The sequence below is a fragment of the Capricornis sumatraensis genome, chromosome 9 (assembly GCF_032405125.1).
Source record: "Capricornis sumatraensis isolate serow.1 chromosome 9, serow.2, whole genome shotgun sequence".
Taxonomy (NCBI): domain Eukaryota; kingdom Metazoa; phylum Chordata; class Mammalia; order Artiodactyla; family Bovidae; genus Capricornis; species Capricornis sumatraensis.
The window spans coordinates 80,788,065-80,804,152 of record NC_091077.1 but is presented as its reverse complement, the minus strand read 5'-3'; the positions used below and the strand labels follow the sequence as shown (position 1 = coordinate 80,804,152).

Below are 16,088 nucleotides of genomic sequence, written 5' to 3'. Positions count from 1 at the left end.
TTGGTTGAAGATTTAATGGATACTTCCGATGAAGTCCACAGTACCTGAAGTGGGTATAATAAATTCTCTGGTTCATGCTACACATGCTAAACCAAACACTGACGCAGTCAACAGTTTTGTAAGGCCAAACTGTTCCCATCTGACGGAGGAGAACCTGATGTCACAGCCTCCTGCGTAAACACGGGAATATGCCATGGCGCACTGACGCAGTGGCAGGACAGAAGCGTTGCAGTGTGGCCTCAGGACAGTGAGCCATGAGTATTTCATGTCTCTCAGCACGATACCCCGTTTAACACCTACTCTCTCTTTACTTCTGGAAAAAAATGTCAGCTGTTTCTCTTCTGCTTGAATAGCAGTCAATAGCAAAATTCCTCTTTGCTTGCACATTCTGTGAGTTTTCCTAGAAAATTTGTAATTTCCCTCAATCTCACCTAGTTGAAGCAGTTTCAATAAAAGCAACAGCAGATAAGTGGTTTACAGCCTTAGCAGTGCAAATAGCCCATCATTTATATAGACACAATCTATTTTACTGTTTATTAGTTTATATTATTTCGTAACTATATATTATTTTATAACTATATATTATTTAGTAACTATTTTACTAGTTACACACAATCTATTTTACTATTCCAAATATACTCAGAGCCTCATTTTACAGTTACTTGTACTTTCAAATTTTAAATTTTATTAGATGCCTGCTAATTTTTCTGAGTCGTGTTGCTTAGAGATGATGCTTCCATCCTTTCTGACTAAATCTGGCCCTGACTTTCTCGGTGTACCCTATTTTTCCACTCAGTTTCCTCCCTGAATAAACCTAACTCTCTTTAACTTCCCAATGAATCTGTAACAGATTCTCATTTTACTGTAAGATTTGCTTAAGACATTTGAAATACTACAGATTTAAAATCTTAACAATTGCTAGTGTTAAGAAATAGGAACAACCAATAAACATGCTTGGTAGCAGGGCATGTCCACATATATTTGTTTGGATATATGCATACTTTTAAACAGTGTATAATTAGAATGAATACTGTAATGTATTCTTAACAATATTACCTAATGTTACTTGACATATGAATGAACTGGAATAATCCTTATGAAAAAAGGATTCAGGGATTTTTAAAATCCGATTATTCAGGATGTGCATTAAATGAGATGGTCTGTAGAATTAATTATGACTTACCCAGAAAATTTTTCCAACATACCCTTTGAAGTCCTTTCAGAAAAGCTTTAAAGGCTTTTACTGTTTTTAGATTGGCACAATATACCCATTAAAGTCTTTGTCTTTAAAATAATGATTGATGATTTTGCTGTGTTGTTTAAAATTAAATCCAGTTAAAATTTTCAGGTCCTAAATTAGACTAGCTACATCTTAAGGGCTTAGTAGCCATGTGTGGCTAATGGCTGCTGTGCTGGACAGCACAGAATAGAACATATCCATCATCACAGAAGGTTCTGTGTGCAACATGACTGATTCACCGATTCTTACTATAAATAAGAGTAGCCATAGAAAGCATCCCTGATCTGGGAAGATCCCCTGGAAAAGGAAATGGCAACCCACTCCAATATTCTTGCCTGGGAAATCCATGGACAGAGGACCTTGGTGGGCTACAGCCCATGGGGGTCGTGAAGAGTCGGACACAACTTAGTGACTGAACAACATCAAATTTCCTGTGCCCATTTTGCCATATTCTAATGTTTTCTACTTTTAATAAAACATTGGTATCCATTTATCTTCTTGTTTAGTCTTGCTCCTAAATGTCAAATACCAAAATATAATCGTTTGTCAAAGTCTGTGGATAGTTTGTGGCAGCATGCTGCCGTTCCTTGTCGTGGAGATTTGCGTGGTTTCTCCTGATGAGTTGGGGGTAGATGCCCTCCCAGCACAGGGTCAGGGTGGGCTCCACTTCACGGATCCTTGTCTATGACTATTTGGGGTTTGGGGCTTTATTTAGCTTTGCTTTTTGCTGCCACTGTCAAGCTTAAAGGGGAAGACATTGTCTATCAAATCGAATCCCCTTCGTCTTTTCTAGCAGTCTCCCCTTTTATCCACCTACTCACTGTACTGTAACATGGAAAGTCAGTAACATGTCTCATTTAGCTTTTCTAGACTGAATGGAAATTTGAGGCTATTAAATGATTAACAAGTAGATTTTTTCTTGATTGGACCTGTGTTTAAAGGATTAACAATCCTCCTCTTAGGCTCTGGTGACCCGTTTTCAGGCCTAGTCATCTACTTTTACTCAAGATGAATGTGGGGTTTTGGGTTTAAGGCATAGATCAAACTGATGCCTTTCAGTCCAGACTTCTGCCAGCTGAACCACTGTCGCCCTGCACTCTTCCCTGGGAAATCCTGCTTTCTCCATATTAACACATCCATCCATATCTAGTCCACACCTTATACCTCATTTCTGATTCCTACACCACCTTAGCTCATCTGAAATTCACATCATCTGTTCTCTCTGCTCCCTTTTCAGAAGGTTCATGCCTTTCTTCTCAGGATCGTCATTGTTCCTGGTTAAGCCCTTGCAGAATGGACCAAACCCTCTCACTTTATCTGCCTCTTTCCATGAGGCATAATCATTAGTACCACATTAAAAGGAATTCCCTTTTGCCTTGGTCCTCAGTTCAGTTCAGTCTCTCAGTCATGTCTGACTTTTTGTGACCTGTGAACAGCAGCACGCCAGACTTCCCTGTCCATCACTAACTCCTGGAGTTTACCCAAACTCATGCCCATTGAGTCGGTGATGCCATCCAACCATGTTATCCTTTGTTATCCCCTTCTCCCACCTTCAATCTTTCCCAGCATCAGGGTCTTTTCAAATGAGTCAGTTCTTCACATCAGGTAGCCAAAGTATTGGAGTTTCAGCTTCAGAATCAGTCTTTCCAATGAATATTCAGGACTGATCTCCTTTAGGATGGACTGGTTGGATCTCCTTGCAGTCCAAGGGACTCTCAAGAGTCTTCTCCAATACCACAGTTCAAAAGCATCAACTGATGTACTGGAGAAGGGAATGGCAAACCACTTCAGTATTTTTTGCCTTGAGAACCCCATGAATAGTATGAAAAGGCCCTGGTCCTCAGTTTTTTATAAAACATGTAAAGTATTTAAGACCTCATATTTACATCTAATCTGGAAACCCCCTTCATCCAGAGAACATTCCATTTGTAGCAGATGCTTCTCCTATGACAGATGATCTAGAATGTGTTGTCCAAGACAGAGGCCACCAGCTGCATTTAAACAAGTTCAAGTTAAATCATGTTAAAATTTTAGTTCCTAGCCACGTTTCATGCACTCAAGTTGCCACATGTGGCTAGTGGCCTTCATGCTGGACACCACAGGTTGTGGAACATGGCCACCACTGAAGTAAGTTCGTTGGGCAATGCTACTCTAGAACTCTTCCATCACAGTCTATTCCTCAAGAGTATGAGGGCACATGGAAGCCCTGTTTACAGGAGCCCAGACATTTAGCAACCTACATGCTCATCGACAGAGGAATGGAGAAAAGATGTGGTGCCTGTAGACAATGGAATATTACTCAGCCATCAAGAAGAATGAAATCATGCCATTTGCAGCAACGTGGAGGGACCTAGAGATTTTCATGCTGAATGAAATCAGACAGAGAAGGAGAAATATCATATGGCATCTCTTATATGTCAAGTCTAAAAAGAAATGATACAAATGAACTTACTTACAAAACAGCAAGAGCCTTGCAGACTTAGAGAACAAACATGGTTGCCGAGGGTGAAGCATGGAGGAAGGGATAGTTGGGGAGTTGAGGATGGACATGTGCACACTGTTGTATTTAGTTTTTTTTAATCTGTGTGTTTTATTGAAGTATAGTTGACAGACAGTGTTTCAGGTGCACAGCAAGGTGATTCAGGTAAACATACACACGTATCATTTTTCAGATTGTTTTGCCTTATAAGTTATTACAAAATATTGACTACAGTTCTCTGTGCTATAGAGTAAACCTTTGTTACTTATTGCATATCTATTATTTTTCAATTAGAAATCTAGCATCTGTTCATACTAAGTCAAAAAAATGGAATCCAAATGTCAAATTTTTTAGTTAGGTAAAAATTCATGTTTTCTAAAATATATACTATACATACTATTTACGTATATATATATATATATATATACACACAAAAGCTTTTCTACTATACTTGATAGACTTGAGAAAGAACATCAAACATAACAGTGATGGAGAAATTGGAAAACAAACTAAATGAAATTGGGAGCACTGAATATGAAATAGAAAAAGTGAAACAAACTAGATAAACATAAAAGATCGTATAGTCCAGGTGTTTTTAAACATGGCTGCTCATTAGAAACACATCTGGAGTTGTGGACAAGAAGTAATACCTGGGCCTTATTTAAAGTAGATAACCAACAAGGACCTACATCATAGCACATGAAACTCTACTCGCCGTTATGTGGCAGCCCAGAGAGGAGGGGAGTTTCGGGGAGAATGGATACATGTGTGTGTATGGCTGAGTCCCCTCACTGTCCCCCTGAAACCATCACAACACTTAACCAGCTATACCCCAATACAAAACAAAAAGCTTTAGAAAAGCTTTTTATGAGGGTATATTGGCATCATTATCAGAATAACTGCTCTATTTATCGTTTATAAGACTATGTTTCCAAATTTCTGAAAGCCTCTCCTCTACCAGTGGTCAGCCTCAAACAGACAAGTAGCACGTGGCGGCAGAGCCCCTACTTCCACCCAGAAATGTTTGTGGATTGAGATTGGAGTCAGAGTTTCAGGGAAGTTTATATGCTGAAGTATAAATCAGACTCTTTAAGTACTGATATTTTTTCAGTGCTCTAGTGAGGATTTCTTATGGCCAGCTAGAAGTTCAATTATTAATCCAGCATTTACTGAGCACATTTCTGTGTTTCCAATAAATACATAGTTTTAAGGGGTTTATATTCAAACCTCCCAGAACCCCTTTAAGATTAACACTATCATTAAGCAGAATTAACAGGTGAGGAAACAAGCACCAAGAGGCTAGTAGCCTCCCATCTTAACCAAGCTAGCAGAAAAACGAAGACTAGCCTGCCCCTCATACTTATTTCATATGATTCGACCTTGGGCTAGATTTTTGCCCTAGTTGTTCCAAGGGCCCATAAAACCTGAATCTGACTAGAAGAAAAAAAGCTAAGGGACCAGGTACCTATCAGCCCCTTACGCTCAGAGAGAGGACAGGACTGGTTGCTTTCCAGAGGAAATAGTTAACATTTCAGGACAGTCAGTTCTATATAATTTACTCTTTTCCTGCTTTCTAAATTTTTATGGTGTATTAAAAGCTTGTTCATAAAAAGCATTAAAATTCACAGTTACTGTTGTTTACCAAGGGGGATGTCAGTGGCCTGTAGAATTGTTGTTAAAATATGGATTCTTCTCTCCTAGTACTCCCCTAGCATGACAATGAGTGTGTGATCCATTACCAAGTCTCCTCATGGAAACCACAGTGAGTCAGCCCTTCACAGAACTACTACGGAAGAAAATTATTCATCACAGTGTACAGTTAAACAAAGGAATCTCAGTCACACCAAACCAACCTTTTTATTTCCTGCTCTCTCCCCTATTTTGTGAAGAAAGCGGGTCCAAACGTGATTCGAACAACTGTACGGAGCGGCGCATTAGAATTGCCCTCAACTGAACTGCAAATGATTATCTGTGTATGTATATGTGTGGGAAAGAGAATGTATTGTATGTGTGTATGTTACATGGACACACGCACATACATACATTGACCCACAGGACATTGTAAAATAACTATCACATGACATCTTACGTAGAAATGAGTAGGGACTTTTATTCCATCCTTTTTTTCACGTTTACATTTTAATTATTAAAAGTTGCTCCTGCCCCTCCCTGAACTATTTTGTGCTGTGTATATCACTGCTTTATATAAGTTATTTTTTAAGGTGAACTCAGATGTTATGGTTTTGTAAATGTCTGCAATCATGGATAGGAATAAAATCGCTTATTTGAGAGCTTTCATTAAATCGCGTGTGATGCAAGTTATCCTGTGAATGACAACGTGTACTAAGAAAAGAAGTGTGTCTTCATCTTTATGTCAAATCAAACAATTTCTCAGTAACCTTCAGTGAGTATTTTTGTACTTTTTATGTAGGAAAAAAACTTCAAATCAACAGAAGCTTAGCTGGGGCCTAACACAGTATATTTCTGCAGTAACTGCTCTAGGTGGAATTCTTGATTTGGCTTAGACGATACAGAAAATCAGTAATTAGCCACAGTTGCTTAGACCATAGCAATAAAGTGCCAGGGGTCATCATATTTTTAGCAACACATTTTCTCTTTAACACGATAAAGCCCAGACATAGTAACTATTTGCTTGAATTAGTCACTTGTCACCAGGAATGCTAGAGCTGTTTTTTAATAAGATACTAATGTGAAATGGTGCCTCATTTTTATTCAGACTTCTTGTGAACATTTTCACACAGACACTGCAAAGAGATACATTCAAATGATTGAGGCTTTTAGCACAAAGGAGAAGGAAAATTTTAATCACACCCCAGGGGTTCTGGAGTGCCACTTGTCTACCCAAGTATCTTACTAGTGGCAGAACTGACTGTGTCCCTACTCACTGGCAGCAAAGCAGGTGCTGTGTTCCCAGGATATAGGACTTTTGTTAGAGGGAAATTATTGTAGTCATTGACATCTGTCATATTCTACTTCGTATAACTGTTCAGAAAACATTAGAAAAATTTAAACAAAACACTTCCCTTATGAAAACACATCGCTCTGTGGCCCTTTTCAGATCTTTTGTGTTTCCTGTGTTCCATCATACATGTAAACACCAAAGTTATAATGGAAAAGTGTGAAGACCAACTTTAGACTCTGAAAGCTAAGATGCTGATCCTTCCTGTTAAAATTGTAAACAACTATATATCCAAACTCAAGAGATTTTGAAAAGCATTGTTTAATATCAGGTAAGGGGCATCCATCTTTCTTGAGGCAAATGGTCTCTAAAGTGACACTTTGGCATTATATTTACTCATCATTGATCCTAGATGACTTACTTCTCTCAAATCCACAAGGATTTATTCCTTCTGAAAATAAAGATTTTTGCCTGTGCATGACAGGGATGCTAGGCAGAACTGTTAAAAGGGGAAAAGGAAGTTGAATTAAAATTTATGTTCCAGATTTAAACTAATCAAACTAGTTGCCATTAATCACACATTGTGCAGAGGCTAGGACTGCACACTGGAGAACAGCTTCAAGCTTTCAAGCTGCAGACAAGCTTTCATGAAAAATTCAGACCACAAGGTCTTTAACTCAAGCCAGGGTAGCCTGAAGATGACACCTTGTACAGACACGTGAATTTTCCAAGGATAATTTTAATTTTCACTTTATGATAGTTGTGTGAACACTGACCGTCTTGTGATAAGCTTAATCTTATAATGCTAGAATTTTGAAAATTTTGTTGACTCTCTTCTCCATTGTTACTGATCTTGAATTTCTTTTATTTGCCTTCTAAGAAGGTATTGTTTCTTATTATCAAAGAATCATGAGCATGATTTTACTTGCTCTCATTTTGGGGGTAATATTAGAATGTGGATGGCAATATGGGTCCCATTATTTCTAGCCTATTTGCTTTAAAAAAAAAAAAAAAGTAAAAACCAAGGTATAGCAATCAATTCAGCTTAAGTATTTCTTTTTCTCTTGGAACCCAGATTAAAAATAGCTAGTCTTTTAAGTTCCTGACAGTTGAAAATTTGAAGACGCTGTATTCAAGAAAACTAGAAAATAAGGATACTTAATTCTAACATCAAATAATTTTCTCATCCACCAAATGGAAAACAGTATATCTGTATATTAATTTTGTTTAGGAGTTGAATCATTTAAACCTTATCCTTTTCTCTTTTCACCTCATGCATTTGTGTTGGTCTTTATGTATACTACCCTTTCCTGAGTTACTTTTAACGTTTCATCTCACAGTAATATTAACAATTCTTGCCTACATTGAACATATAAAATATACATGTGTAATATAAAAATAAATAGGTGAAAACATTAATTCTTATCGCTCTGCTTTGCGTTCTGCCTAACTCACCATAGTTGAAAATATATGACAAGTTATCTCTAAGGTATGTATGTCTTTAATCACCTGTCTTTCTTATAGCAAAATTGCACATGGGAACAGAGTCTGGAGGTACCACTGATCTGGTAACAACCCACAGCTTTGATGGGTGAATGTTAGTGCTTCTTCCCAAGTGTTCCAGTTTGGACTCAGTTTCTGATGAACAGGAATTACATAGCTAAGAATGTGAGGTTAAGATTTCTCTATGGCCAGAAAATTAATAAATCTGCTCCATGAGTCATGGAAAGTGCCTACAACAATCATCTCTCTCCAGGAATAAAATAGCAAAAACGTCCATGTCTTTTTTTATGATTCTCTAAGCATTCTGAACTCTATTGCATTTCATAGGCTCATTCAGTTAACATTCTTCCTGTGGTTTGAAAGAGCAAATGAAAATAAAGGAGTTCAGTTTGGAAAATGCAGAAGCCCTACATCTGTCCATACCTTTTTCCTATCATTTCATTCTGAGAATATATACCCAGGCACTTAGTACTGAGCCCTTGGCAAAAAGTTTTCCACAGTCCTTAATGCCATGAAGTCTTCATTGGCCTTTTTCTTCATGCCTCCCTCCCAATCTCGCATCCTCCAGTAGAAATAAAAAGTGAACATTTTAACCCACCCTTAGGGTTTTCTTCATACAGTATACAGTTTTCCCAGGGGGGGAAAAAAAAATTACAGTTTCCACTTTTAGATTGTCACCATTAATTGTGTCAGTGAACCATACCTTGAGAAATACTGGAAAGGTGAACCACTATCAACACACTTCCATTTGGCATATTAAACGTGTGTGTGTGTGTGTGTGCGTGTACATGTGTGTTGGGGGGAGCAATGTGAAGTTTGCTCACAAAACACTCCATTACGACTTGGATTGGGTAACTGTTAATTCCTCCCTTTGATTGTGTTTTATCTCAATGGTAAAAATTAGCTGATTTGAGTCATTTGCGATGGACAGAGTAATGCAAATATAAGCAGACGGCCCCACCTGCTTCACACCCTGTGCTAGCTTGTCCACGTTAGGCTTTCTTACGAAGGCACTGCATCTAAAGGTAAGAGCGTAAGGGCCCACCTAAATCCTTGGTCACTTCACTGCCATGAATTGTGCGATGATTACAGTCTTTCGATGTAGACATGTGTTTAGAAGAAATTGAATTCACATTCATCCATTTCACCACAAGTGTCAACTTTACCCACGGGCTGTAATTCAGATTGAAAGGAAGGACCAACAGATGAAAACACCTGAGGCCTGTTTAATTACTTTTCTGAACTTTGTGCTAAAGAGAAATTTTGAATTGAGTAGGTCTCCCAAGGAGTATTTCCTCTAAGTTCCCCATTTTAACTTAGTGTAATGGTCTTCCTGAATAGAAGAAAAATAATTTCTATAAGTAGTTTAATGTAAATACTTTTGCTGTCTACAACCTTAACTATGTAGACAAATATATAGATACTATAAAGTTTCAAGTGGGATTAAGTCTTTTCATGTATAGAATTACAGTTTATCTTCCACCACCTCCCCTTGTGGATTTACTGTCTTCAGGACTGGACTCACTTTGACTATCTCAGTCATTGAAATGTAATATTTTCCTGGAAATATTTGGCATTTCCATTTTTTAAGTGAGATGTGCAATTAGCATGACAAAGGCAAGTATTAATATTCCTAGAAAAAATATTTATTCCCAGAACTTATTTGCAGTTAACATTAAAACTTTATCCCACTTTCTCTTTTGTGTGTGCCAAATGACCTCAGTATATTGCCCAGAAAATGAAATTTGGATTCTCCATAGTGTTCTCAGAACACAAGACAATGTGTTATTATCTAAATTACCATCATGTCCTGACAGGTAAATGCAATTAATCATCTACTTATTAGAAAACAATTCAAACAACCTTTCCAGTTTACATAATTTGAAAGTAAATCCGCTTTAACCTTAGCAACACCTTAGAAATGCTTTTAATATAAACAACAGGTTCAAATATGTATGTGACTTTCTGTTGTATTTCAGAATAATTATCCATGCATTGAAACAATTAAAAAAACTTCACAGAAATTATATGTTATAATGAATAAAGAACATGGTGTTGTTTCAAACATGAATGGACAAGTCTTTACAAAGCAGATTCTTTTATAGCCATCAGCTTATTGTATTGTTTAACTGTGATTTTAAGAATTTAAGATGTTTTCTTACTACGTGTATTTAAATGTTACTTATAATGTCTTCCTGGAAAAACAATTATTTGTAAGGTTTTTATAAATGCACAATTAATGTATAAATATAGTTGGAATCTGGGATGACTGTTCGTAATCTACTATTTTTCATTCTACCACGGCCACCAGCTACCTGATACGTTTTGTAAATTTAGCATCTTCTGTGTGTGTGTGCACGCACATGCATGCACACGTGCATTATTACATTTTCAAATGGATTTATCTCTGTTTTTGTAAAAATATCTGACCTATTCATGTAGTGGGAAAGGTTGCCATAAAGATGTACATAAATATCCATTCATTTCACACATTTTCACATTTAATGTTAAAATGCAGTATTTCATTTACAGTTTCTACCTTTTTTTTCATTGCTAGACTAACTTTATTACTTATTGAAAAAGTAAAGGAAATTGTTCATATAAAACTAGCACAAATGCTTTCTGAATTATAAGAATTGTAACTAATGTGGACATCTGTGTCTAATTGAATTAGATGTTCTGCTTTATGCAAAACCAGCAGTCTTGTATCAAAGAATTTATTTATATGCATTTAAATAGGTTATGATGAGTGTCTAATTATCTGACTATAAAAAGCTAAACTTTGACTACCAAAAAGTAGTAATATTATTAGCAAAATTAATGGATAAAAGTTCAGTATTTTATTCCAAGTAGGATTACACATAATGCAGAAATCTGAAGTTATTATGCACATAATTCCTGTAACATTATACTTCTTCTCAAGTACATTCATCTTTCTAATGAATTACACAGATTGTCGCCTCAGTTCACCATAAGCATTTATTTACCCACATGAAAATTCTGAAGTAGGTTCTGTGCACAGCTCTATAGATAAGAGTATAGAAGGAGGATGGCCTATAATTGAGGTTAAAAATAATTCATCCTAGGTATCAGTGGAAATATATAAATTATTTCTTCAATAAATTCTTAAATACTGTTTCTGTAGTATTTAAGAGGATTTAATGTTAATGATTTCTAGCATTATGGTTTTGATCCAGATGGGGTCTTCTAGTTCAGTGATGCCACACATTTGTACATAATGTTTAGAGAGGAAAAAACTGTAAATCCTATTGGTCAGACACCTTACTGAACTAAAGGTTACCTCAAGTAACTTATTAAAATGACAGTTTTAGCAAGATGTCTGGATTTCTGGCAGATGGAAGGTAAGTAGCAAGGCGAGAGAAGAGTCCCTGAATTTAAAACAGCTAGCATCCTATAACAAATAACTTTTTCAGAAGGCGTTATTTAAACGATTTCTGATTGTATGGAAGTGGCTGTTAATGGCAATAGCATCATGTAGGTTCAGATCAGGAGTAACACAGATAAACAAAAGTCAGAAGAATTGGTTTAATTTCTCCTCGGCTCCTTCTGGTGAGTGAGATAACAGTAAAAGAGTAGGAAAGGAAGGGTGAGGGGCCGGGAGCACACCCAGTCCCACACAGTAAGACTCACCGAGTGTTCCCATAGCTCAGTGTATCCCTCAAGGTAAAATAAACCCTGTATATCTAGAAAGGCATAAAAGTTAAAAAGAAATTATACAAGTTTTATTCCCTGCAAAAACTGTCTGATGAAAAATATGGTAGTGCTTTTTAGAAAGCCCTCAAGTCAATAGACATTACACATACAAGTGTTATCTGTCTCATTCAGTTTGCAAAGTTTCCCTTGAAGTCTGTGGGGCTCAGCTTGGCTATAGTTGCATTTCTCTTTGCCTTTCTCAAATTTTCCTCACGTGATTTTATCTTTGCATCTTACAGCACATAATTCTTGATGGTAGTAGGAAGGAAGCTCTTGATATCTACTCATGTCACATGGAAAACTGCTTTTAAGTGTGCTCACAATATAATCTTGGTTATCACATATAAAATACAAAAATTTGAATACAATTTGTAAAAGAATTCAGTGTTTCTTGTTTTTGTAAATATTGTTTCAGGGAAAGAAATAGTTTAAGAAGTGAAAATCAAAAATATTCTCCTGGCAGTCTTATTGGTGCTCACTGTTTCGTCATCAAGTTAGTTATTATCTTATGACTGAAGGGATGTTACACATATTTAACAGTCTCAAAATTGTTTTAATAGAACACATGTATAAATCATGGAAAGTAATATTCATTTTAATTTTGAGAACTCAGCATGGTATGTCAACAAGCAGTTACTAGCCAAATGTCATATATTTAATTGATCTCTGAGAAGTATTACCTAGGTACAATTTTTTGTTCAGTTGAAAAACTTCCAGAGAACTGAATTTATACCCACTGAAAAAGACAATACAGTGAACACGTAACAAAGATAATAAGCCATGTATGAAAGTGTCACATGGAAATAGAGCACCAGCAATTGCAAGAGACACATCTCACCATAGAAGTTCTCAAACTAATACCCAATTCAAAATTGAAATGCTCAGTATAAAAGTTAATAAGAAATTGATTGACCCCAATAACCAAATCAAAACCAACACAGGAGCCATATCTAGTTTGACCATAGGTGGATTAATAAGACCTCTATCAGTATTTCTAAGATAATTATCTCCACAAAAATCAGACCACAACCAAATTCTCAATATTGAGACATCAGTGTTTAAAATTCAATCCACTTAAGCAAAAATTCCTTTTGAAATAGGCAACACAGTCTTCTCAGTTTCTTCCCCAAAAGGAGTAATGCTGAAAGATTTCCGGTTGTAAAACTACATGGTCCAGTGAAGCTCAGTTTAGAATGTAAAGCATTTGAAGTTCAAATCTACAGAACGTGTATGCTACAAGTATCTCTAAAATGAACCTTATAAATCATCTCAGAGGGGAGGTGATCTGGGGTGAGTAGAAGTCCGGCAAACTGTCACTGGTTACTTCTCATGACTTAAAACCTTGTTGAATCAGGCATCCACTACTGTATTTTCAAGTTTTAGAAAGATTTGCATAGTGTTTCCATGTGCAAGTTACTGAACTGTGCATCTGCAAAAATGAATAACTAATAGCAACCTTTTTCCCTTCACACATCCAGAAATAATTTTGTTGTCTTACTCTGGCAGTCAGCACTTTGGAAAACATGAAATGTAGATTGCAAAAGTGTCTGTTCCAGATTACTTCAACCTTCATTTGAAGCCTGTTTAAAATAAAATATCTTTCTGGTTCACTTGGCAGTATTATTTCTCAAGTTTGCCATGACATGAGTTGTTGCACTGGGTCTCAAAAATGGAGGTCCCCACTTGTGCTTTAAAGAGGCACTGGAAAGGTACAATCCTATCTTGCTGAAGACGAGTTTTGGAGCAGACAGATAATTCAATCACATCTATTTTCCATTTGAGTTGCACAAATAGATGTTCTTACTCCTAATAAATGGGAAATTGGCATTTACCAAAATCACTTAACTGCCACAGAAACTTCAGAAGTAAATGCGTACAGTTAATCCCTAATCTATTGTGGTGGATTTCCTCCCTCTAAAGACAAAAATTTATGCTATAGGTTTTATATTACAGATTGCTTTGTGGTGGATGTTGATTCTGCTTGCCAAAAATAAGCATTATGACTCCAACTGTTTTCAGATGGAAATGCCAACAGTTAAAACACTTCAAATCTATTTCTGGCATAAAAACACACAAAAGAAAGGACTCAACCAAAAGAACTGTGAAAAGTACCTAAGCAATTTGGGACTTGGAGAGTCCCAAATATATGTGCTAACAGTAATTTATTAACATATTTCAACTTTCAAACTCTATGGGGGTAAATGCTTATTTTACAAATAGAATTTCTATTTTGCCATTTGATTAAAAGTTGAAAATCAACATAAATATTCAGAATGTGTTTAGAGTTCAAGACATTTCTAAGTTACTTGGCCATGAATTTTTGTTTTCAGTGATTACGTTAAAAGAATATATTGAAAAAATTTGGACTTAATTATAAGAAATCAGAGGTCTGAGAGATTCAGATCTAGATGGCAGAGTATGAGGATGTGAAGCTCACCTCCCCTGATGAACACATCAAAGATACATCTACATGTGGGACAGTTTTCACTGCAAACTGGCGGAAGAACTCCTGTTCAACCAAGACTCTAAGAAAGATACACAGGTAATCAGGTAGGAAGAGAAGGAAAGCAAAACCATTGAAACCTGTGTCACTGGGCAGGGACTCAGAGGAAAAAGGGGAATATGTGGGGAAGCGGGGAACCTACTCTGGGGAGTGAATGGTTGGAGCCACAGATTGGGCCCTTCAGTGCTGGGGTCCTACTTGGAGGAGACAAGTCCTCTCGGCCAGCTGGAGGACTGCTAGGACTAACAGAAGAGCCATGGAGAGCCTGGACTCTCCTAGTAAGGAGCGCACACTCTCTGCCTTGTCCCTGAGGCAGGGTAGAGAGAGCTTCGCTCTGGCGACTGCTGGGTTTCCTGCAGCCACCTAGCTGCACTGGCCCCCTCACATCCCTCTCCAGCGCATCACAGGATCTGGAGGAGCCGTGACCAGGGGAGAGACGTAACCCGGCCCTCGGCTGGAGCCTGGGTGGGAGGGCAGTGCCCGTTGTTAGTGATCACACAAGCGGCACATCAGAAGGCACCCAGATCTCTGATGGTGGCCGCTCCACCACCGCTCATCCCTCAATACACGCCAAGAGTCAACATGGGCCCTGCCCGTCCTCTGGAGCAATTCTACACAGGGAAGGGGCAGTGATTGGCGGTGAGGGACAAAGGGGACTTACATGCAGGCTGCATCTAAGTAGAGTGAAGGTAACAACTGGATGCCTGTAAAGGCAGCACACAGGAGGTAACTCAGGCCTCTGCCAGCAGAGGACATATACTGAGAACCTGCACAGGCCCCACCTGCCTCAGCACTCCCCCAGCCCGGGGCAAGCGTCACAATGAGGGGAAAGGGAACAGAGCCAGCTCAGACCCAGCTCTGGGACGTCTGACAGCCCCCAGGGCCTCAGGGCAGTGACAGCCACCGAGCAAAGGGGAAGTCACACCTAGCACCGCTCCAGCCACTCCATCTCTAGCCCCACCACCCACTGAGCTGATAGCTACCGCAGACTCTGAAGAAAGAGGTGACTTAATCCCTGTCTAATCTAGTTCACCCACCAAAGGTACTGGGCACACCCGTTCTTACACTCCCGCATAAGAACACCCCTTCAAGACCACAGTAGCTACCTTTCACCTAAACTCGCAGAGGCAGAGAAATTAAGCAAAAATCCAGAGGAACTACTCTCAATTGAAACAGAGCAAGAGAAACTCCCTCAAAACAATGAAACAGAAATAAACAATTTACCAACTAAAGAACACAAAGCATCAGTAATATTTGAGTAATAGTAACTGAGTTAGAGAAAAGAATTGATGCACACAGTAAACACTTTAACAAAGTACTAGAAAATAAATACTCAATCAGCAATGAAGAATTCAACAGCTGAAATAAACACACTAGAAGAAATGAGCAGCAGATTGACACAGAACGCGTAAGTGACCTGGAAATAGAACAGTGGAAATCACCCAACCAGAATATCTTGGGGAAAAAAAAAAAAAAAACTTTTTTTTTTTTAAGTGAAAACAAAGAGCTCTCCGGTATAACATTAAGCATACCGACATTCACATTGTAAGGGTCCCAGAGAAGAGAGAAAAAGGAATCAAAAATGTATTTGAGGAAATTATGACTAAAAAACTCCCCCAAATCAAGAAGGAAACAGATATCCGGGTACAGGAATCACAGAGGGTCCCAAAAAAGATGAACTCGGACCCATATCAAGACATAATAGAATCAAAATAGCAAAAGAGACAAA

At 37.8% G+C, this 16,088-nt stretch overlaps 1 protein-coding gene across 22 annotated transcripts in view; it reads left to right on the top strand.

Moving 5' to 3' along the window:
- SSBP2 (single stranded DNA binding protein 2) overlaps positions 1-5,928 on the top strand; it is a 305,690-nt gene extending 299,762 nt beyond the window's left edge. For 21 of the 22 annotated variants that reach the window (XM_068980373.1, XM_068980366.1, XM_068980367.1 and 18 more), the window contains one exon: positions 5,421-5,928. In XM_068980373.1, the coding sequence (XP_068836474.1) occupies positions 5,421-5,450 (30 nt within the window). In that variant the 3' untranslated portion in view covers positions 5,451-5,928. The remainder of the gene's footprint in view (positions 1-5,420) is intronic. The other variant, XM_068980350.1, reaches the window with a different exon arrangement.
- Positions 5,929-16,088: the final 10,160 nt, after the last annotated feature.